Raw genomic sequence first — 25,921 nt, 5'->3', positions numbered from 1 at the left:
GCAGACAGGAATGGCCTCATGGCTACCGTGTCCTTCCCCCTTTGGGTCCTCTGCAGGGCTCTCCACTGGCCAGTGAAGGTGTTGAGCAGCTCAGCCTCTCCCCGGGCACCGCCATGTCCTGTGGCACCAGCAACTCTGCCTCCCTGCCCTCCTACCTCTTTGCGGGCGGTTCTAGCAGCCCAAAGCCACCATCACATTCCAAGAAGCGGGCTCTCTCCATGTCACCTTTGTCAGATGTGATGGCCATTGACTTTAACTCCATCATACGCACCTCACCCACATCGCTTGTGGCTTACATCAATGGCTCCCGCAGCTCTCCAGCGTCGCACTCCACCCTTTCGCCGGTGCAGTCAGATGTCTGTGGCCACTTCCTTGGTGTGAGGGGTCGATGTATTCCCCAGGCCAACACCCATGTAATGCCATACACTTCACTTGCTCTGCTCCAAGTACCGCATACTGATTCACGGTCAGGGTCGGGGTGTACCCAAGTGCAGAGTCTAGAAGAGGCAGGAGCTCTGGAGAGCCAGATGGCCAACATGATGGTGGAGCGGCAGGGTCTCCCAGAGGAAGTGGGGGGACCGGAGAAGACCTCACAGGAGAGCAATAATCCTATCACCAACCTGCTGCCATCCTCACAGTTAGAGTTGGCAGTATCGAGCGCTATCCAAGGACCTATGATGCCCCAGGGCCCTCCACCCCCATACTATTCCCATCAACACATCCACCTTCATGTACCTCACAACCAGAAAAAAGTTCCATCACAGGACCCTCACTTCCATCAACCCACAGCTCCACCCAGGCAGGGTGTGAGCCTATTGCCCCAGGTGCCAATGTTGGAAGAAGAGGACGGAGAGTTTGAAGACTACGGAAGTCATTGCTGTCGCTGGTCTGAATGCAGCGCTGTCTACGACCAGAAAGAGGAGCTGGTAAGGCACATCGAAAAGCTACACGTCGACCAGCGCAAGGGTGAGGACTTCACATGCTACTGGGCTGGATGCCCACGCCGGTTCAAGTCCTTCAATGCCCGATACAAGCTTCTCATCCACATGAGGGTCCATTCAGGAGAGAAACCCAACAAATGCACGGTACACAACATTATATAATTTCAGATTATAGCTGTGTCTTTTTTCATGCAACTCACTTCCCTCCTTTTACTCTTACATATGAACAACTCCCTTTAAAATGCATTAATGTTCTCTATACCCATGTAGCCTTAAAAGCAAATAAAATAATGGCATTCTGTTCCAATCTAAAGTGTTAACCCAAGCTACTTAAGATTCATCATGCCACTATGGAAAAATCGGTTTGTAGTAGTGATATTTTCGAATGAAATTGTTTGATTTGTCAGGAAGGTTAAAATGAAAATACTTTTTGAAAGATTTAGAACATAGTGTTAGATGGATGTAAATTGAGGGTACATAGAAAGGGTAAGAAGAGTAAAAGCATAACATAATGGCGCCTTTAAATCAGCAGAGTGAGGGAACAGCACTTGAGATCTGGCACCGGTTGGTTTCCTCTCTCCTTCCCAGAGGGCGTTCTAGTAACCACCGCGCAGCTCAGCAGGAGGACGCTTGCCAGACCATCCTTGGCTATAAACTTGGCCGTCAATCTGGGAAGGTGATGCCCCTGCATGGCCAAAAAGACTGGTGCCCCAATTAAATCCCGTTAAATTGCCGTTTACCTATCGGCCAGATAACTAAGATTTGGTATAAACATGAATTTGTTAGGCATTCTCGGTGGTTTGGATTTTAGAATGCAGACAAATAGTTGAAAAGAGTGTAGTGTCACCCTTCCTCCTCTCCCCACTCCCGCTGGGAAAATATTTTATATTTAGATGAGCAGGAGGCCAACCATTCTAATTTCTTGTCTCATGTCACCGCTTTCAGCCAGTCAATTATTAACTGTATGCATAACTGTGGTCGACCATTTGTACCAAAATACTTACTTATTAGTCAAAGGCGGATCTGTTGCTATGGGGTTGCCATCATGGATGGCTTCACGCAGCCATGCAATAAAGTAGAAACTATTCCGGGGTCAAAACCTTCCCCAAAAAAACTAATAATGAAGACCAAGTGGAATTGTCCTGCCTTGGCACATTCACTGTCTGACCAAAGAAAAGAAATGCATGCTTGAAAAACATGCATTAAAAAAACACCAGGCATTTCTGCAAGGATAGAGAGATTTTTTTATCGAACAAACCCCACATTAAAACAATAAAACTGTACAAAAGTAGTGTCCTATAAGTTAAGTGATGAAAGCTATAAAGCATCAGCCAGGGTCAGAACAATGAGGCAGCTCCAGTTACACAGCAAACATAGTGGGCAGGCACAGACTTGAGCCTGCCATTCCACTTATTGAACAGAACACAACTATGTGTCCACGTTCAAATACCTCCGTAAATCTACACACAAAGGGTTTCAAATGCATTGTTGGAAATGATTATGCAAACCGGAGAATTCAGAGTTTTTCCTGATGGAATTTATTTTTGAAGAGAAAGCGAGACATGAACTTCTTAGCATCCTCAGACCCTTTTAATTTTTATTTTTTATTCCTCTACATATAAACTTTCCTTTCTTTTGAGCGGTCTCTCACAGGAATGCTTTATTATTTTATTTTTAATATCTGGTTTTTGCAGGATAACAGTCATGGTGCAAGTCTAGAGTGCCCCTGGTCTGAGTTGTGTTGCCAAAGAAAAATAATAATTGTGGCACCTGATGCAGTAGTGAAATTAAACCACTAGTTAAAGTGAAGGCCCCGCAGTTGGCACGTTTGTGAATGGTTTTGTGGTTTGTAATGGTTGTGTGGCTTGTTGTTTTGACGTTTGTTGAAATACCTGTTAAATAGTCTAGAAATAGTTTTGCAAGTGTAAATGAAGACCAGTGGTGAAATGTACCACTGACAGCCCAGTGTAAGTGCTAGTTTGTTTGGACTGCAGGTGTCGAGTTAGGACTGAAATGGATTAAATGGACACATCTTTTTAAAGTTCACACATTGTGCGCATCAGTCATAAAACTCAGCTGACAGACTTAAAGTAATAAAAGATTCACTGCACTGTGTTCTTTTAGTATAACTTAGGATGTAAGAAAATAAAGTAGTGAAGATGATAAAGAAATAGTAATGGAGATGAGAAATAAATAGTAGTGAACATGTCAAAGAAATAGAAGTGAACTTCAGAATGAAATAGGAGGGAACATGATAAAAGAGTTATAGCGAACATGTATAAATAACATCGTAAACAACAGAGTGAACATGAGAAATAGTAGTGAACATAAGAAATAAATAATAACAAACATGATCGAGAAATAGTAGTGAACACAAGAAAGAAATAATAACAAACATGATCGAGAAATAGTAGTGAACACAAGAAAGAAATAATAACAAACATGATCGAGAAATAGTAGTGAACATGAGAAAGAAATAGTGAACGTGAGAGAAGTAATAACAAACATGATAGAGAAATAGTAGTGCAAATGAGAAAGAAGCAGTAGGGAACATGAGAAAGAAATAATAACAAACATGATAGAGAAATAGTAGTGAACATGAGAAAGAAGTAACAAACATGATAGAGAAATAGTATTGAACATGTGAAAGAAATAATAACAAACATGATCAAGAAAAAGTAGTGAAAATGAGAAAGAAATAATAACAAACATGATAGAGGAATAGTAGTGGACATGAGAAATAAATAATAACAAACAAGATAGAGAAATAGTATTGAACATAAGAAAGAAATAATAACAAACATGATAGAGAAATAGTAGTTAACATGAGAAAGAAATAGTAGTGAACATGAGAAAGAAGTAATAACAAACATGATAGAGAAATAGTAGTGAACATAAGAAATAAATAATAACAAACCTGATTGAGAAATAGTAGTGAACATGAGAAAGAAATAATAACAAACATGATCGAGAAATAGTAGTGAACATGAGAAAGAAGTAATAACAAACATGAAATACAAATAGTAGTGAACATGAGAAAGAAATAGCAGTGAACATGAGAAAGAAATAAGAACAAACATGATTGAGAAATAGTATTGAACATGAGAAAGAAATAATAACAAATATGATCGAGAAATAGGAGTGAACATGAGAAATAAATAATAACAAACATGATAGAGAAACAGTAGTGAACATGAGAAGGAAATAGTGAACATGAGAAGGAAATAGTAGTGAACATTAGAAGAAATAATAACAAACATAATCGAGAAATAGTAGTGAACATGATAAAGAAGTAATAGTGAATAGAGAAGGAAATAGCAGTGAACATGAGAAGGAAATAGTAGCGAACATTAGAAGAAATAATAACAAACAAAATTGAGAAATAGTAGCGAACATTAGAAGAAATAATAACAAACAAAATTGAGAAATAGTAGTGAACATGATATTAAGTAATAGTGAACATGAGAAGGAAATAACAGTGAACATGAGAAGGAAATAGCAGTGAACATGAGAAGGAAATAGCAGTGAACATGATAAGGAAATAGAAGTGAACATGAGAAGGAAATAGCAGTGAACATGAGAAGGAAATAACAGTGAGGGAGAGTTGACACCAGAGCAGGACTGGGCACCGCATGGACTCTTCTGGCCCAGGGGCCCGAACGCTCTTTGTTGGGGCAGCGTATGGACGCCTGCCAGTGCCCCGTCAGGGGCTGGCGCTAACAGAAGCCATGTTGTCGTCTTTTCAGTCCAAATGTCCCTCGCGACAGCTAAAAGGGCCTCCCGTGTTTTATACGAGCTTCATGATGCCGTGAGAGAGAGAGAGAGAGAAGCGCACACACAGCCACCTTTGGCTCATGACTCCAAGTCGTTGCTCTGAGGTGCCCAATTTTTTTTTTTTTTATTCTCTCCATGTTGGTTCATAATTAATCTTATTCTGAGTCATGCAGTAAACTGTATCTTTTATTTCTCTTTGGTGTCCTGTTAAAATCGCTAAATTTGTGGAAACATCGTAAAAAAAAATTTGTCCGAAAAAGACCGAAAGAGTGAAGGGGAGGACTTAGTGGAGCACGCCCATGCTGTGTTAATCCTTTCCAAAGTTTAGTTTTTACCCTGACCTATTTCATAACACCGTAAACAATTTCACAATAACCCAAATGTCTCAAACATTCCAGAAATTAGCTTGAGGTCCCCTATCCTTTTAGCATTCAGAACCAAAACTTGTTTCCCTGGAGCGTGTTCATTGTTATAACAGTTAGTGGACAAATTCACTCTTCAGGTTTTGAGTTTGGGTTTGTTGAAGTTGGCGTGAAAAGTTGCATCTCGTTTCATCTAAAGTACAGTTAAAAAAAAAAAAAAAGAAGAAATGAATAAGTATAGCATCTCTATGATGTATATGGTGGGGGCGAGGTGTCAGTATGTGTGGAATCTGGCCCTGGAGAAAGAAAAGCAAAATGAGTCATGCCCTGTGCTTCTCCTCTATTAAAACTAAGTAAGGACATTCCAAACCCCCCGCGACTCCTGGCACCGCAGCGCAACGGAATTATGATTAACATGCTTTGGGAATGAAGTCACAGTGTAGGCACAATCTCGCTGAGACTTAGATAGATAGATAGATAGATAGATAGATAGATAGATAGATAGACAGATAGATAGATAGATAGATAGATAGATAGACAGACAGACAGACAGACAGACAGACAGATAGATAGATAGATAGATAGATAGATAGATAGATAGATAGATAGATAGATAGATAGATAGATAGATAGATAGATAGATAGAAAGCACTATACTTTACATACAACATCAGATATACCGTATACTATTTATAAGAAAAAACCTTAAAAACTCACATTTTTCAACAACTGCAAGACCACTGTTTTACCTATTGCATTTACGCATGTGCAGCTATTAACAGATCATATTACAATCGTAATTCAGATGTATTTTGTAAATTATTTTTGTACAAACTTGTTGACAGTGTTGATTAGGCTACCGTTGTGTTTACTTACCGCTCCAGGAAATTAATTATTGAAGGAATTACCCATCAGTCACATAACATGATAACATTTTATTATCACATTGTTATTTGTCTCAGTGGATGGCACTGTCATGCACTACTAGCCATGGCAAAGTAAATATCAAATACGGAAGATGTTTTTATGCCAAAAAATCTATTAAGATTGTGTTAAAAAATAAAATTAAATCTTCATACGATTCTGAACTAAAAAAGACTGACGTGAGCTCAGCTCCAGGTGAGACCTCATGGGGGATGGGGGTGTAGTACTCTGTTTAGCCGTTAGATGGGGCCATGGGCTTTAAACACAATATTCCACTGTGACGTTGCCTTTTAACCAAATTTTTGTTTTTTGTTTGTTATTTTATTTTTATGCATCAGTGTAACTTTTTTAACATAGCATAGTTCCAATAATCTTTCCAATAATTCTATCTGCCCTGCTTATTTCATTCATTGTTTTCCTCCTTGCGTGTTCCAGTTTGACGGCTGTCAGAAGGCCTTCTCTCGACTGGAGAACTTGAAGATCCACCTGCGCAGCCACACAGGGGAGAAGCCCTACCTGTGTCAACACCCCGGCTGCCGCAAGGCTTTCAGCAACTCTAGCGACAGAGCCAAGCACCAGCGCACACACCTGGACACAGTGCGTGGCATCACACACACACACACACACACACACGGGCACGCACACGCACACACGCATACATCAAGACACATTGTTTACATCTGTGATTAGGATGGACTAGGTGTCTGTGACTGTGAATGTACTGTGTTTGTGAATACTCTGTGTGTGTGTGTGTGTGTGTGTGTGTGTGTGTGTGTGTGTGTGTGTGTGTGTGTGTGTGTGTGTGTGTGTGTGTGTGTGTGTGTGTGTGTGTGTGTGTGTGTGTGTAGAAGCCGTATGCGTGCCAGGTCCCTGGCTGTTTAAAGCGTTATACTGATCCCAGCTCCCTGAGGAAACATGTGAAGTCCCATTCGTCCAGAGAAAGACAGTTACGCAAAAAGGTATGTACAGTATGACAGCCCAGCAGATAGACAGACTAATAGATAGATGGATGGATAGATAGATAGATAGATAGATAGATAGACAGATAGATAGATAGATAGATAGATAGATAGATAGATAGATAGATAGATAGATAGATAGATAGATAGATAGATAGATAGATAGATAGATAGATAGACAGACAGACAGACAGACAGACAGACACAGTAGATGCATTGATTGATTTTTTTTGCATCCCACTTATAAAACTCACTGTATGAAACATTCGGTGCATTTGTAAATGTTCAGCGTGTCGTGTGCATGAGAATCTTGCTCTTTAGCTCGTTTCAGTGCGGGTTATGTCGCCATAGATACAGCCACACAAGGTGGGTTGTTACTAAAAAAAGTCACATTTTACAAAGTCTCCTACGTGCACAGATTCTTTGATTAACAAGTTAAATAACAGAGGTTTTTTTCGCCGCTAAACTACCTGTGTTTTTTTTCTGCTGAGTAGTGCCACACTGCATATTGTATTTAATTTGATAATACATACTTTTATGTATATGCATGCACAATATATGTTACACATGTTATATATGCTGTATATGTGAATGTGAGACATCTTTAAATTACCTTTTAGTAATAGTTACGATTGATGTTCATGTTAAATTGATTCTTATGAAAGGTCTAACGACCAAGAGAAATTGAACCTCTCCTATAATATTATATAATGTAATACTAAAAAATAACTTCCCCCTTCACGTATAACCTTTTAAAATGAGGCGATCCATTTCCCTCCCTCTCCAGCTCAGATCTTCTGCCAGCGTGGCCCCGGGAGCGCTGGCCGACTGTTTAACCGTCCAGTCCCTCCACCCAAACCTCTCCCCTCTGGGCGCAATGGAAGGCAGCGTGCACCTGTCGCCCGACGCCTCCCAGGACCCCTACTCCGGTGGGTTCCTCCGATACATTTAACAGGTGCATCGGTTTGGTTTGGTTGGTCCATCAGTTGGTTTGAGTCTTTTTATGTCCTTCCCCCCCTCAGCCGCCCTTCAGGAGGAGGGTTCCTCCAGCCCCTCTCACCTGGCTCTGCTGTGCTCCTTACAAGAAAGCTGCAGGTAGTACGAGCCGTCACTGTCATGTAGGCCATTTTAAGGGTGTCTTTCTTTATTTATTAATTGTTTATTATTTATTTATTCATTCATTCATTCATTTATTTATTTGTATTTTTATTTTTATTTTTATTTTTTTTACCTGTACTGTCAGCATGCTGGGCATACAACAAAGATTTTTGCATTCATTGTTTTGAATTCATTTCAATCCCTTGCAAACAGGCGGATTGAGGGGAACTGTCTTGTTTTGACTACAATCCGTCAAAAAACAAAAAAACAAAAAACGCGCTATCTATTATATTTCATGTTTAAAGTCTGATTGCTGTGGACCTTTTGCGTGTTCACAGCTTCTTGTTTTCACTGATGGAGCAATTGGTTTCATTGGGTATTTTCCCATTGGCACGGCGACTGTAGCCATGCCTAATTTAAATACCCCCCCTCCTTCCCCCATTCCCTTTTACTCTCCTTTTAGTGTTCTGCAACAAATACAACAAATACTTCAACATCGTTGTCATGACTTCATGCTATAAGCCCATAGTTAGAATAATCTGATTAAAATAAAACACCATTTTCCACCTCGCTGAAAGGGTCAAAGGGTGGGCTTTTTTTTTTTTTCTTTTTTTTTTTGGTGGACGCTGCACCTCCACTGTGAATGATGCGGCTGGAAAGAGATTTCGCAGGTTTGGGAACGGCCGGCGACACTTGTTTGCCCCGGTCGGCCCCGCGGGAAGAAAGCATCCCTTCATCCGCGCAACTTCAAAAGCCTGCGACGGAGGATTGCTGCCGTCCCGAGCGGCCAGACACTCGCGGCTCCTCGCGGGCTCCGATTGTTCCCGAAGCAGCGGCAGGCCAAAGCGTTCGCGGCAGGATCCTCGCCAGACAATCAGCTTGTGAAAGCGGGCCCTGCCTCGCCTCGCTGGCCTGGAGGGTTTCGGATAAATGGATGCTATAGCCACCAACACGAGCGGCTGAGGAATTCAATAAGTGAATCGTAAAATGTAAAAGAAAATGCCATTATAAAAACTGGCAGGAGAGGGGAGCCGCTGTAATCACCTTTCTGGATGTTAAATCAATTGAAGATAATCCTCGTTAACATTTTCTTTTGCGCGGTTCCCATTTTCCACTCTTATTGAATCAAACTTTGGCTCTTGTATCATATACGGAAGTACAAAGAGTCGTATTCAAAGACCTTTATGATACCTCTTTACGTTGACATTGTCCGAAATTAACTCTTTGTTTTCCCTCAGCCATACAAGCAGAGTATTCACTCCGGTCTGGAATATTTTTAGGTTTGTCGACCCCTCCCCCCGCCGGCCCGTCCCCGGGGACCGCCAGGGGCCCCGGCCCCCCGCCTTCCGTCCTCTGCCGCCGCGCGCAGAGACGTCCCTGCAGGACGGCCGGAATCCGAGGCCGCCCAATCAGCCTCTCGCACCAGAAGACCACCACCCAGGTAGTCGAGGAGGGAGCTTCACCCCCCCCCCCGCCCACCAGAGCATCGTTAGGATTAAGCCTTGACTCGTGTAAAAACAGAAAGAAAAAAAAAACGAAACCCGAGGGGAACTTCCATTCAGGATTGAGATTGATGAGCCGATGAGCGTGTTTGTGGGATCCGGCGACTGTTTGGACAGTGATTCTGAGATCCATAACCGCCACCCGGCACATTCTTTCTTTCTTTTGTGACGCAGGTAGCTGATGTTTTGTTTTTATTTTCTTTCTTTCTTTTATTCCTTCCTTGTTGACAGGAGGAGGCAGCTCCATTCCTTGTAGCTTTAAATAGACGGAACCGTTTTCCCTCAGAACTTAACAACTGCACTGACAAGGTGTTCACAGACAATCAGCGCGGCTCTTACCGCGGAGATGAGGGCTTGACCGTCTCCGCCGCTCCTCAAACACACACACACGCACACGCACACACGCACACACACACACACACACCTTGTTTCGTTAATTAGTGGAGTAGGAATGAATTTATAAACGCTTTGGCGAGAAAGTCTTATTATAGCACAGCGTGCATATAAGGTAGAACAGGGAAAAAAAACGTCTTTGATTTTATTAATTTATTTATTTTTTCTGTTCAGGGCAGATGGCCATGCAGCCTCTGCTGTACGGCGGCAGAATCACGGCACAGACCACCTCCTGTCACCTGATGCAGATTCAACCGTTCAGTGAAAATTTCGTTTCCATACTGGACAATTGCAGCCCCGGGGAAACCCAAAATATAGCTCATTTGGACGTCCGCGGCCAGGCCCAAAGCGTGGCTGGAGATCCGACGATGCAGGATGGACGGTATCTTCAGTGTGGTCCAGCTTTGCCAAAACCAGATCTGCTGCAGCTCTACTGAAGGATTGTACAGTGTATCATAATATTCCTCCTGTGTTGAAGAGCTATGCAAAATTTTTATTTTTTATTTTTTATTTTTTTTTTATCCGAAATTAAGCCAATGGTTGTAAACTTGACCTCAAGCAGAGACAAAATTATAATGAAACAAATAAGGGAGGCCGAGAAAGAATTACTTTTTGAATATTCTGGACACTATTTTCATCATTTCAAATGTATTATTTTTTCTGTGTTTTATATTTTAAGTCTGGAATCTACTCTTTTTCTTAAAGAATTGTTTCACATGTAGCACCTTATATAGTTTGTGACAATTTTGCACAGCCTTCATATTACGCATTAAGACGAGGAGCAAAGTTTTAATTAGTGTAGTAGGCGTAATTGTAACTATGGAAACAGGAAAGCCTAAACACGTCATTCTAGTATGCGTTGATATTATTGCACTCCTAAATCCATAACATATTGTGCTATCAAACCAGTTTCGTTTCTGTATAGCACGACTTAAAAGACAGATATCTGACCACTTAGTGATCCTTAAATACTCTTGATTCTGATCTTTGCTGCCGTCCCTTTTTAAAGCACGTCCACTGATAAATTAACAGTGGGCGAGTGACTGAAGATCTCAACAAAGGACTGGAGACCCACATACTCATTACTAGCAATTTAAACAGAATTGCGTAAAAGAGAAATATAGATTTCTGTCGATGGATTGCAAAACATGTTCAGAAAACACAAATGTCTCAATTGGAATATCCATGTAATGGTGATGAAAGGTGGTTGTAAACATGCACCCCAGTGACTAAAGACGTCAAATAGAAGGGACCTGGGGACAAATTAACTTGTGCCTGCAGTGGATCATAGCAGACATCTCTGAATGTAACGTGTAACCTGTTACCTGATGCAGCTTTTAACTCGCTTGATGAACAAAGAAGACGGAAGAAAATGATTAAAAACATATTCATTTTGTTCTGTATTTGGAATAACTCCCAAGTGAGGAACAAAGAAACATGACTTCTCATTTCAGATAGGTGTTCCCTCCCCCGGAGAGACGTGTTTGTAAAAGTGTTTAGGGTGAAATCTATCGCACTCTGAAGCATGTAGCGCCTATTCAAATAAATGTGAAAGGAAGATATTACTGCTGAACAGTTTGTATGAGAACACATTCAGTTAAGATTCCAAAAACCTTGAACACATTGAAAACCATAATTGCAATGTGAAAGAAATATAAAATCTTTGGCACCTTGGCTCGGCAGTAAAGCATCTATAGCCATTGGTGTTAGGATATGCAGCTGAATAGAGTTCAAGTTCGAGAGGTTATTTGTCACATTCTGTACATATACATATGGTTATGCATATTGTATATGCAGTGAAATGTCATGACGTCCAGGGATTATGCACAATTACCTCTATAAGCTCTAAAATACTAAAATGTGCATAATCGACACAAGGTAGTACCCTGAACACAGTTCCTCAGATTACACATGTCATGCCCCTCATCCCTCAGCCGAGGCTCACTAGCCCTCCTGAAAAAGCTGCGAGGCAATATCGTACCAGAGTCAAGACATTTTTTGCAAGACTGGGATATAATTATGAGGCTCCTAGCGTCAACTCAACATGAATTACGTCTCCCAAAGAGTTTGTACGAACCAAAACTGTCAACAAGATATTTAACTATGTTAATGTAGTCTATTTTGTTGCTACGATCACGGATTCAGAATGGATGTGAATCCACAAGCATGACGCCAAAGCAATCAGGAAATAAATCAAAGTCCACACGGTTTATTCCAACAAACAGGCAGGGATCAAAACCAGGAGATCAGTCAGAGAAGGCAAACCTATCCGGCAGGAAACAGGCAGAGAATCAGGGCCCAGGAAAACAGGTAGAGAAACAGGATCCAGGGAATCAGGCAGGGGTTTGGACATGAATCAGGAAGTTGTGTGGGAAAGCTCAGTGTAATGCAAAAGACAATCTGGCAGAGAGCAAAGGGAAGTAGACTGGTATTTAAACTGAGGGACTCACGCGTGAATGAGATGCAGGCGGGGGAAACCAGGTGAAGGGAAGGGAGTGACAGCAAAGCAAAAGGGAGCGGTTGGATCTGAGATGATATGGCGGTTAGTGACATGGCATGAGGAAATGACAAGATGAAAGTAAAACATGAAAACAAATATAAATACTGTGAGATCAGAGAAGATCATGACAGAACCCAGGTCTCCTGGTCCTCCAGAGGCTGGAGGAGACCAGCCGGGGCTGTCTGCAAGACCCGGAGTATGGGCTTCCACCGCCCTGACGCACCTTATACCTGTATACCTTGGATTCCGAGGGATAAGCAACCGCTAAGGAAGGAGGATACGGTAAAACCAAATGGGCTGAGGAGTAAAAGATGGAGGCATCGTCTCTGGAGAGACCCGAGACAGGACTGCAGGAAGAAGAAGGAGGTAGTTCCTGTGCAAGACGGCGCACCAGAATCAGCACCCGGCACCCGCAAGTGCGGATAAGCCCAAGAAGAAAGAGATGAGGCAAGATAAGGCCTAAGACCAGGGCCCAGACAATGGAAGAAAGGGAGAATAAGAAGAAAGCATCCGCCGGGACCAGCGGAGGAGAACGAGATCGGCAACCACGGCAAGTTGAAACGAGAAATGGACGCGGTGAAGGGAAACACACCAGGATGGGTGGAAGGATTAGAGGACATTTCCCCAGCGGGATCTCCACTCCGAGTAAAGGAGGCGGAGGAGGGAAGTAGCGAAGGCCTCGCAAGCCTATGTGAAGAACTGTGGGAGGAACTGGCCAGGGATCTGTGAAAGTTACCGGATCAGCTAATGGACTTGCCCATACTTGGAGAGGTCGAAGAAGAGGATAAAAATGATAATAAATGAAGTTAATTAATAAAGAAAGATGTCTTGAAATAATAATAATAACCTTAACAATAATAATAAAAATAACCAATAATGAAATGATTGATGAAGTACTTACAATGATGTAACAAATTATATTACAAATCGTTTATAAATTACTTTATTTTAGTCTATAATCTACAAGTAATATTAAAAGATAATTACTGGACGGTATTGAAGTACCCATGTTAAGCAAACGGTTTAATGTGAGAAATAAATGTTGTGATTAATGAAATGATGACGTGTAAGAATTAGGGGAAAGAAAATTGTAAGATAAAGAAAGAAAGTCCGAAAGAATGAGTTAATGTATTAACGGTAAAATATTATTTTACATGTAACCTGGGGCTTTAAGTGGGATGACCTGGAACGGCCATTTAAGGAGAAAACCTAAAATGTCTGGGAAATCATGGGGGGATGAGTTGTGGAAAAATACCAAAACACCTTATCTTTGCAGAGGCACAGAAAAGATAACGTCAACAAGGCGGCTGTTTTCCAATTAAGCGTGAGACACGGATCATGCGTTCCTAAAAGAGAGACGTTGGCAGAAGTTGTAAAAAGAGGAGACGGGCAGAATACATTGGGATTCTTCGCTCCGGAGAAGACACAAAATGAAACCGAAAGAGGATTACAACACTGGACCAAGAAGCAACTTGGAATCTGGGACTTTGTCACGCCAACCCTTCTCTGGATTATCCTGACACCTGAACCCCCCCCAGCGAGCAGAGGTTGTTCGACTGTAGTGGGGCCTCCTCGTACTGGGAGGGGGGGCCGTTCTGGAGGACATCGCCACCGCCATCGGCGCTGGTGAAGCCAGCCTGGAGGTTCCTGATCAGATCGTTCGGCTGGCTCCCAAATTGAAATTAGGCGAACATGGAATTGGATAGGGAAAGCATCGGGGTATTTTTTAATTATTTTCTTTTCTTTTCACTGATTTTGATCAGATTGATTGTTTGATTTTATCTACACCAGTAATTACGATTTGTTTGTATCATGTAATGATTAATTAGCCCTTTGCACTGCTTCAATAAATACTTTACCCGCATTTAAAGTATGCCTTTTAGTTATTATTTTAGTTTAAAGAAACAAATCACCTGAGCCTGAGTACCCTTCTTGTGGATGGTAAAAAGTTAGGAAGAGAGCATTATAGGATCTAAATGGTTAGCCTAGCCCCCAATTAGAAACAAACTCATCAGAATAGAGCTGTTGTCAACTGGAGTGGCCTTCTGAGTTATATCCTTTAGTTTGTAGGGTTACTGAGGGGGTGCAATTCGGGGCTGAAACAGGGGAGGCTTCAGGAAGGAGACAGTTAGCAGCTGGGCGAGTCTATTCGCTACCTAGTCTAAGCAATCTTTAGAGTGCTGTACAGTTGTAATACCTGGCGGGGCTAGAGACCTAACCCGTGAGATGGAGGACTGGTCCGGAGCGCCGTACTGTGCGCTTGCCGGGAGACAGGCTCGTTGGGAGTTCTCGTTTTGTGAGCTTACCCGCCATGCAGCCACAAACTCCCGGGTATCCTGATCCATGGATTCCCACCAGAAACGCTGTCGGAGAAGGTAAGAGAGCGCTGCACCCCCTCCCCACTGCAGAACCTAAGAACGTACATCGGCTGGCACAAATAGGCGGTTATAAGGCCAAGTGCTGGGAGATTGGTGGTCAGAAAGAGAGTCTTATTTTTACCTTCTGCTCCACCTTCCAGTCAACCACACTGACTATGCAGGACCAGGGCAGAATCTCCTCTGGCTGAGAAGGATGACCGTCATCTTGGTAGACACGAGAAAGGGCGTCAGGTTTGGTGTTTGTGGCCGACCAAGGGGCGTGGTTAAGCCGCATCTGCAGACGGCAGCATGGCTTCCTTTGCCCTGGACCTGTTTGCTCTCTTAACATTTGCCCGTCTTGCAGAAAGGGGTCGGCTAAAAGCACTGATGCTCATTAGCATATCCACATGGTTGACTCAAAATTTCAGAGCGAGTTTTACTTTCTGAACTTGGATTTTCCACCTCTGGAATTTGGCGAAAATCAACATCAAACTATTTACAGGAAAATATGGTCAAGCTCAGTCCTGTAAAGAATGGGGGAATGAGGCCGTGACGAATAATTGCCTTTAATTAATGTTTTAATCAAAATAACTGCATGCCTCGTGCCCAATCAACTTTTGGCACTAAAGGGCTGAGCTTTGCAAATATTACATTTTGTTTGTAACACCGTGATTGACCAAGAGCTGGTAGGTTCTACGACGATGCATCAACATTCATGGGGATTTTTTTCAGAGCTTTTCCAGCGTCGTGCAGATTTTTATAAAGAGAAACCAATTTAAATTGTCCTTTAAAACGTACTCATTGCTTACTCACACTGATAGAAAAGGGTGCTACCTATCGCGAATGTTGTTTGTAAACAGTCAAAGTCGACCAAAGCAATCCGTTGCTGTTCTCAGACATACACAACTGATTATTTATCCAAAGTAAATTCACAACCCTAGCGTTGCACAACAAGCAGAAACGCACCCAATATATGAAGTTTCGGTTCAGACCGCCACCCTTCACCTCCCCTTATTTCAAGTGTAACCATTTACCCTTCAAGATAACAATCTTTCCCGCCTGTCCTCCACTCCACCCGCCGCAGGGGTGTTTTTTCAACATTTGGGAAGTCATTGGCAACAAGCGTAGAAAGAAAGAAAGAAAGAAAGAAAGAAAGAAAGAAAGAAAGAAGACACGTCCAGTACCCAGCCCATGATGCCAGGAAGTAGGCTGCCATGACCAGTCCCAATTAAGCATAAAGAAGATAAGCTGAAAGCTCGTTCAAACAGGAGGAATTGGTCCCCGGGAGCGCCGTTGTACATATGCTGCCCGCTGCTCCCGGCTGCCGCCCGGAGGAAGGACAAGCCAGGAAGCGCGTGTGTTTGGTCGTCGTGTGTGCTCTGTGATCAATGAAGATTCTTCTATCTCATCTCCAAATGGGAAGGATGTAATGCACAGGCATTGCAAGATGGAATCATTTGCATTTGGTGGACCCTGGTTACCCGGTTCTTAACGTTTCATCATGAAGAAATGATGCAACCGGAACTCCCCGTTTGAACAGGGACTGTAGATAATCCCAACGAAGGGATTTCTGCGTTAATAAAGCAACGTGAAACCATGACAACATTTCGCTGCAGGCCATCATGTAGTGTACGCGCATCCTATGAAGCTAAGTCACACCCGTCTGACATCACCCCACGGGGAAGTGGTAGTGGAACCGTAGAGATGTTGCACAATTTTAAAAGGTACAAGGTGAAGCAGAGGAAAAGAAAAAAATGAAGGCCAAAGGACGCGACGGTATATTCTGCATCCGAGAACAGGTATTCCCCAGCCAGGAAGCCGCTTGAGGCACTGGACGCCGCAGCCGCCTCCCCCCGAACAAATCAAAGGAGCGACAGCCTGTGAAGGTTCCTCGCTGTTTCCCACAGGCCGAGACGCTCTGGCGGGGACGGTTTGCGACTGCGCAGAAAGCCGCGCTACCCTCCTGAAGACGCGGTGCGACCCGGCCTGAGCGCCACAGATGGTGTTATTCTCACCTGGGCAGTAGAGATAGAGGTGGGTCGGCAGCTGCTCCCACATAAGAAGCTCTGTACGTGCTGCAAGACGCCAAAAAACGTTTGGGACAATGTGCCCAGGGAGAGAGTGTAAATTCACAGCAGAATCGTCAATTGTAAATGATTAAACGGAGGATCCCAGAACCCATGAGAGGAACAGATGTTGCACATCATCAAAAGTCACACTGCTGGTTTCTAACCTCGATCTGATCGCATAAACGTTTTGTTTATTTTTTCATTCATGGTTCCATATCTTATATTAAGTCAAAGGAATTCTAAGAGCAGGACCAGTGTGCACGTATATTTTCAGAATTAAAGTGTATAAATGAGGTGTGTAAACAGTCTGAAATGCGTGAACAGCGTCTTGATAGTACGCCTGAGTAATAATCAAATAATACGATCCTGTACTCACAATCAAAAGGTCCACTTTTTGTGGAAGAACGACCTTCTCTCTCTTTGATATTGCAGAAATAAGATGTGGAGAATTCATACGTGCAGAAGATAAAGCTGAAAAGCGGCCATTTCAGAGAGAGAGCGAGCGCGATGGACAGACAGACAGATAGACGGAGAGACAGACAGACACAGTATATAGATACGTAGACAGACAGACAGACAGACTGATAGATAGATACAGTAGATAAGTAGATAGATAGATAGTTACAGTAGATAGACGGGCAGACAGATGGGTAAGCGGACAGGAAGACAGGTATATAGACAGGTAGAGGGACAGACAGACAGACATAAGTAGATAGAAAAAAATGGCAGTATGCAATAACCCAAAATGAACAATCTGGATATTCTCTCTTACAGACATGCTCTCTATAATAGACATTGTGGCAGTTTCGCCTACCACGCGCCACCGAGGCGGCGTGTTCAGGGACCCTCGGCACAGAGACACAGAAGACGGGGGTTGTAAACACCGGTTTATTGTAGAAAGGGCGCCAGCTGGAATCAGCCCAGGAGCGGACAGCATGTGTTTTACCGGCTGCTCGTTAGACCAACCAACGAGCAACAGGTACGCAGCCAGTCTGATCCTCCAACCACCAGTTACCTAGATCCAGGTCGGGTGTGTCTGCTCCAACCACACCATCCCCACACCACAGACATGTTCTCTCTACTAGACATGTTGTCTATATCAGACATGGTCTCTCTGCTAGACATTGTGGCAGTGCGGCCTACCACACGCCACCCAAGTGGCGCTTTCTGGGCCCTCTGGCACAGAGACACAGGCCCTTTCTCAATCTGCGTCCTTGTCTGTACTTGTGTTCTTGTGGACTCGTGAAACGTCATCAGTCGCAGCCCGAGTACTGCTCCACATCAAAGTACGCATCAAGCCAAGTCCAGTCCAAATGCCCGGATGTGGACTTGCTCCGCCCATTTTATCGAGGACGCATCGGTGGTGACTTGTGTGGACTTGGGACAGCCAAGAATCCCAGAATGCATTTCGCAGAATGACCGTCCTGCGTCCTCCCGTCCCCGGGAGTCTGTACTCCCGAGTCGAACTTGCCATGTCTGAACTACTTAGTCCGCAAGACTTTGCGTACTTCGAGAGAAACGGCCACAGAAGACGATGGGTTGTAGACATCAGTTTTTTGTAGAGAGGTGGCTAGGCGGAATTAGCCGAGTGTGTGTGAGATGGGGGATTTAACCTGCTGCTCGTTAGCCCAGCCAATGAGCAACAGGTATGCAGCCACCCTGACCCAATCACCGAGATCCAGGTCAGGTGTGGCTGCTCAAACCTTCCCATCTCCACACCACAGACATGTTCTCTCTAGTGGACATATTCTCTGTAATAGATTAAACTAATTGTCATTGCACAGAGCACAAGTACTGAGGCAACGAAATGCATTTCACCATCCTAGTAACTGACGTGTCTAGGAGCAGTGGGCTGCCATATAGCGGCGCCCGGGGAGCAGTTAGGGGGTTAAGTGCCTTGCTTAAGGACACATCCGCACGCTAACAGGAGGAGCCGGGGATCAAACCGTCAATCTTCCGATTACTAGATGACACGCTCTGCCCCATTCTCTGTTATAGGCATGTTCTCTCTGCTAGGCATGTTCTCTCTGCTAGACATGTTCTCTCAACTAGACATGTTTTCTCAATGAGACATGTTCTATATAATAGACATGTTCTCTATAATAGACATGTTTAATATAATAAATATATTATCTCTATAATAAACATATTCTCTGTAATCAACATATTCTATATAATAAACATATTATATATAATAAACAAATTATCTATAATAAAAATATTGTTTATAATAAACATATTCTATATAATAAACATATTACTTATAATAAACAAATTATATATAATAAACATATTCCATAAAATAAATATACTATATATAATAGATATATTATATATTATATTTTTATTATATATAATAAATATATTCTATATAATAAACATATTACTTATGATAAATGAATTATATATAATAAATATATATTAAAGAAAATAAACATGTTATACATAATAAACACATTATATATAATAAACATATTCTCTATAATAAACATATTTTATATAATAAACATATATACAATTCATATATTCTATATAATATTATATATATATATATATTAGATATAATAAATATATTATATATAATAAACAGATTATATATTATATATAAAACATTTTATATATAATAAACAAATTGGACATAATAAATACATTATATATAATAAAAGTATTATATATAATAAATATATGATAAATAATAAATATATCTGATATAAAAAATACATTATATATAATAAATATATGATATACAATTAATACATTATATATAATAAATATATTCTATATAATAAATACATTATATACAATAAATATATTATATACAATAAATATATTATATATAATAAATACATTATATACAATGTATACATTATATATAATAAATACATTATATATAATGAATATATTATTATATAATGTATGTATTATATATAATAATATTTATATATATATTATTATATATATATATAATATGTTATATTATATTATATATATATATATATAATATGTTATATAATATGTTATATATATAATAATATATTATATATATAAATAATATATTATATATATATTATATATATATAATATATTGTATATATATATAATATATTATTATATATATAATAATATATTTTATATATATAAATAATATATTATATATATATAATATATTATTATATATATATATAATATATTATATATATATAATATATTATATATATATAATATATTATTATATATATAATAAATATAATAATATATTATTATATTTATTATATATATTATTATGTATATATAATAATATATTATATATATATAATAATATATTATATATATATAATATATTATATATATATAATAATATATTATATATATATAATAATATATTATATATAATATATTATTATATATAATATATTATATATATATAATATATTATATATATATAATATATTATATATATATATAATAATATATTATTATATATATAATAATATATTATATATATATACAATATATTATATATATATAATATATATATAATATATTATTTATATATATAATATATTATATATATATAATATATTATTATATATATATAATATATTATTATATATATAATAAATATAATAATATATTATTATATTTATTATATATATTATTATGTATATATAATAATATATTATATATATATAATAATATATTATATATATATAATATATTATATATATATAATAATATATTATATATATATAATAATATATTATATATAATATATTATTATATATAATATATTATATATATATAATATATTATATATATATAATATATTATTATATATATATAATAATATATTATATATATATAATAATATATTATATATATATAATATATTATTATATATATATAATAATATATTATATATAATATATTATTATATATATATAACATCTTTCTCCTCCCAATCTGCAGCAGCCGCCGTGCGCGTGCCCGCCGAGTTTTCCAGCAACTGTTGCCCGTTGAGCTCGCGCCGTAGTCACCGTAGCCGTGGCGACTGTAACCCACCAACAACAACAACCTCCATCACCACCACCACCACCACCACCACCACCACCTCCACCACCTCCTGCACCTCCATCCTCATCCCCAGCCCAGGTTTGGAACTAATCCTGCTCTATTCCACTCGCATCCAGGGCAGTTGTTCACGCACCGCGTTGCGTTAGAGCGTGAGTGTGTGTTGTGTGTGTGTGTGTGTGTGTTGTGTTGTGTGTTGTGTGTTGTGTGTGTGTGTGTGTGTGTGTTCGTATGAATGGGTGCTTTAGTTGAGCTAGCTCGGGGTGTTTCTTTGTAAAGCAGCCCCCGCTAAGCTAACGCGCCGCCGGGGGGTTGATACTGGGGAATCGCGCCGCCGTCCGCCCGTCCACCGGCGGCGTACGGCCCACGGAAAAACGCGGCGACGGGCCGGGTTCTCCGCGGGCTCGTGTTTTCGAGAGGGGGGGTTGTGTGTGTGTGTGTGTGTGTGTGTGTGTGTGTGTGTGTGTGTGTGTGTGTGTTTTTTTGGGGGGCTTTTTTTTTTTTTTTTTTTTTCTTCCTCTCCTCCCCGCGGGTCGAAGTTGTCGGCGCGGCTCCCTCGGTGCGAGCCGGCGGAGCTAGCCGCGGAGCTAGCAGGGAGCAGGTGTGTGCTGCTAACTAGCGCTGCTCCCCCTTAGAATGGATGCTCCTGGAGGGATCCTCGTCCTACAACTCATGTCACGGCCGATAATAATGCGCCAAGTGTCCGGGTTTGTTGTTGGTCGCGCCGACCCGACGCGCGTTGAGTAAAGTTAGAATAACTAGTTGTTGTTGTTGTTTTTTGGGTTTTTGGTTTTTTTTGCGGAACACGTAGATAGTGGTGTTGTGAATAGCCCAGGCACTACTTTCCCTTTTGTCTTAGGAGACAGATAGCCTGCTAGCTAGCGGCTTCTATCCACTCTTTGTGGCTTTAGATCGATATCACCAGCGAACATTGGAGATGTTACTGTTTAATAAGCACCGTAGTGATCAGTTTGATCGGGAATTTCTTTCGTCGTAAGGATTTTTTAATTTTTTTTTTTTCAAATACGTGTATTTGTATTGTAAACAGGGGAGAATCCAATACAATTCAGGCAGGGCAAGTTTATTTGTACAGCATTTCACACACAAGGGTCATTCAAAGTGCTTCGCATAATGCGTAAAATACCTTATTTCGAAGCAGAGAACAGTAAAAGCATAGAATATTAAAAAAAAAAAAAAAAAAAAGCTATAAACAAAACCATAATCAGATCATAGAATTAAAAAAAAAAAAACGGTCAAATGTGATTCAATCCTAATCAGTCTTGCTTCTTAACACAAAAATACTGTCAATGACAACACAGGCTGGTGTATAAGAACATTACCTAAGCTGTGTGTGTGTGTGTGTGTGTGTGTGTGTGTGTGTGTGTGTGTGTGTGTGTGTGTGTGTGTGCACATATGGTTGAAAATGATACACCTGAATACCCTTCCAGCATTTACACATTTGGTTTGCTCATAATGCAAAAAGGCTTTAATGCTCTTTCTTTTAAAAAATGTTCTAAGCATTTCCTGATTTACTCTTCATGATTTAATTGACCATAATACACCTCTACCTACGTGTGTGATGTTGTGTGGGTGTGTGTGTGTGTGTGCGTGCTTGTGTGTGGGCGCGTGCGTGCGTGTGCATGCATCTGTGTGTGTGTGTGTGTGTGTGTGTGTGGGTGCGTGCGTGCGTGCGATAAATAATAAGCGCGGACGATTACTGTGCGGTAATATTAGACGGCGGGGGAACACACACACACACACACACACACAAAGCGGGATGCTCCGTAACCAAGATGCGGCTCCGTTAAACCTCTCCATCCCTCTGCTGTTAAAGTGGACGTGATGACTTTCATCCGAATCTAGAGAAAACGTCGACTTCACTTCGGGTTCCGCGTTTCCTTCTGGGAGATATTTTCGGTGGGGGGGCGGGGGTTCCTCCCCCGAATGCAAACGCTGTGCTTTGGAAAATGCCAAATCCGCCACGTTTTTCTGTGTTGCATCATAATTAGTGTTTGGTCCCCTGGGTGTGTTGTGCAGCTGCACCCACTGGTCCCCTTTAGGTGAGAAAACAGGTGGGGGGGTGAGGGTGGGAGGGCAGGTGCGCCGGTGACGGTCCCGAAGACCCAGGCCGCCCCACTGTCAGCGAACCAATCCAACCCCAATTTATCCCCAATTTGCCTTTTTTTTTTTTTCTTCCAGTTTTTGGATCTTTAATTGTAATAGGCCACTGGGTGACGGATGCACTCGTAATTGATTACGGTAAAATTTCCTCCAAGTGTCCTCGGCTTTATGATTTCCCTATTCTCGCGCTCCTCAAGAAGAACGCGACAATTACATCAATGACGTGATTTTGGAAAAATAGGACCAGAGATGGAGGATTGGGACTATGCAGTGATCCATCTCACCTTCCTCTTGCTATCCAGGCTACCTGTTGTATTTTCTGTCTTTTACAGTGGTCAACTCTGCTTTTGCAGTTTAGCTGATTTTTTTGTTTTGTTTTTTTTAGCGAGGCCTTGATTCTGTTGTCGTTTAGCTGAGCGGCGTCTGAGTGAACCAGTAATGAAACTCTCATGGAAGGCATACTTTGGGAAAATAGTGCTTGCTGTCACGCAATAGAGATATAATTAAGGTGCCGTTACCATGCAATTAATTAAATGTTATCCAGTGCTCGGGTGTGAGAAAGTATTGATACAATCCCTATTCCTTGTTTTCCAATCCTGTGTTTATTCTGAACATAACTGTATAGATATTTAGTTTTTGGACTATTAAGGTTTCTTGTAATTTCTTGTGTCTAATAATAATAATAGAACCACAGGAATATAACAATAGTGTTATTGTGATACGATTGATATATGTTGTATTGCCTGAATATGCAAAGCTTATGGAGTCATAATAAATAGATGTAGTTTATTATTTTGGATTTATTCGATGTATTGCACAGCCGAGATAAAGCATGCCCTAACTGTTGATTTCCATACCTGCGTGACTGCAGTACATCCCCTACACACATTCATGCACCTGTGCACACCCATGAATGTGTGTGTGGTGTGTGTGTGTGTGTGTGTGTGTGTGTGTGTGTGTGTGTGTGTGTGTGTGTGTGTGTGTGTGTGTGTGTGTGTGTGTGTGTGTGTGTGTGTGTGTGTGTGTGTGTGTGTGCGCAACCCCCTCCCCCACTGACGGACACACACACACACACACACACACACACACACACAGATATAAAGAACTGCTAGTTATCAGATCATGTTACCACTTACCTGTAGTCGTGCTGGGCAGAAATAGTACCAAGCCACCTGCCGCCAGGATCTTGTTCCATTTCCAATCACTAAAAAAGGGGGCTGATTAATTCAATTATTCAGTCATCCATTTTCAAGGCTTAGCAGAATACAGCGTGGTTGGTCTGTTTCAGCCTGCCAGTTGCTGATGGAACATCAGACTGTAAGTTCCCTTTTCTTTTTATGTAAATTCTAACCTTCCTATATGTTTCCATTGACACTCACTTGGCCACATGTTATAGAAATAAGTGCTATAGATATAGTGTGCGATAATGTTTAAAGATTTCACTTTACAGTAAAGCACTGTTGGCACGTCAAGTTAGTAATGGAAACCAACATAGTTGAGTTCACAAATTGAAATTTATTGAAGCCGATATTGGGAAGAACCGTCAATATATAATATCGCCTAGAATTAAGCAATTCACTCATGCATAACAAATATTGTATCCTGAGTCACAGCGAAATCAGCACGAAGACGGATTTATGCCAATAAATCAATATACTATACAATACATAATAACATCATAACGTTTAAGTATTCCTTTAATATGTTTGTCAGGAAACACTTTATGCTTTTGATTTGTAGACCATCATGCACCTACCCTTCCACTATGTCTTACCTATATATATATCCTGTATACTGTGTGTATATAGATGATGCTGAGAACATAATATTTTCAGTTGTGCTGCCATTAAAACTTGCATTTATTTATATTTTTTCGTATCCTGAAATCTTGGCAAGCCAGATTGAGGAGGAAATCCAGGGCAAAATGTTGCCCTCCTTGGTGGCTTTTGTTCCTATGTCTTTGTAGGCCTTGCACTTGCTCAGTGGAGCACAGCGTTTAAGTGGGCCACAAGGGAGTGTCTGAATGGGGATGCAGGAGGTGTGTGTGGAGGGGGTTGGGATGGAGGCATCAAGAGTGTGTTGTGATGCAGGGGGCTCTTTATTCACTTCTTCATTAGGTGGGCTCAGTTGGGGCCATGCCCGCAAATTATTTCGATTTTGGAATTAAAGTCCCGACATACTCCGTTTTTACCGAGTCTCTTTTCTTAAAGGCTAGAGGTCCTACGTTTGTTACTTATTGGCATGCTTCCTTCGGTCATTAAATCATATCTAGGGAGAGAAAGAGATAGAGAGAATTTTGTAGGTAGGGCCTAGGGATGTTCTTAATTACTGTAGTAGAATTAATTACTATAGAGAAAGTGAGTGGGATCCCTTGTACTGTAACTATTTGTACGTTTGCTCAGACAGTCTGTTTTGAAATGTGTATGTTTGTGTGGCCGCCAGATCTTCTCTCCTCTCATTCACTAACTTCACAGTGCATCTGACCACGTCTTCCTCATCCGTTCTGATCTTGAGGTCTTCTGGTAAATAGCCTGTGTGTTTTACCCAACAGAGATCTATTTCCAAACTAGCTCTATCTTGCACGATTCACCCGGCAATTGTGATACCAAAGTAGCCCGATAATAGCCTCCTGAGTGAAAAAGCAGTCAAACAACTGTGAAGCAACGCGCGCAGCTCACTGGGGAACTGACGAATTGGCCAAAATGCCTAATTTGTTTTCCCACCAGCCAGTGTGTCAGTGCGGCCTGCTGTCATCCCAGTCGCAGCCCGCCGACGAGCTGTTTTGCTCCAGTGCATGGATGTCCCTGTATGTGTTCCCTCGCTGAAGTTCTCAGCAGCACACTCCCGATA

The 25,921-nt window shown here is 40.9% G+C and overlaps 1 protein-coding gene across 1 annotated transcript in view; it reads left to right on the top strand.

The window, feature by feature from the left end:
- The window catches only part of glis3 (GLIS family zinc finger 3), a gene marked incomplete at both ends in the record, with an annotated part of 12,004 nt that extends 1,614 nt beyond the window's left edge, over positions 1 to 10,390 (top strand). The window contains 7 exons of the mRNA XM_080017642.1: positions 1 to 1,085; positions 6,437 to 6,598; positions 6,850 to 6,960; positions 7,748 to 7,889; positions 7,983 to 8,055; positions 9,339 to 9,499; positions 10,128 to 10,390. The exon at positions 1 to 1,085 is cut by the window's left edge and continues 71 nt beyond it. Coding sequence (XP_079873768.1) covers positions 1 to 1,085; positions 6,437 to 6,598; positions 6,850 to 6,960; positions 7,748 to 7,889; positions 7,983 to 8,055; positions 9,339 to 9,499; positions 10,128 to 10,390 — 1,997 coding nt within the window. The remainder of the gene's footprint in view (positions 1,086 to 6,436; positions 6,599 to 6,849; positions 6,961 to 7,747; positions 7,890 to 7,982; positions 8,056 to 9,338; positions 9,500 to 10,127) is intronic.
- Between the last annotated feature and the right edge of the window lie 15,531 nt (positions 10,391 to 25,921).

This window comes from Zeus faber (assembly GCF_960531495.2).
Source record: "Zeus faber genome assembly, chromosome: 17".
Classification (NCBI taxonomy): Eukaryota; Metazoa; Chordata; class Actinopteri; order Zeiformes; family Zeidae; genus Zeus; species Zeus faber.
This window is presented reverse-complemented; position numbering and strand designations above follow the sequence as displayed.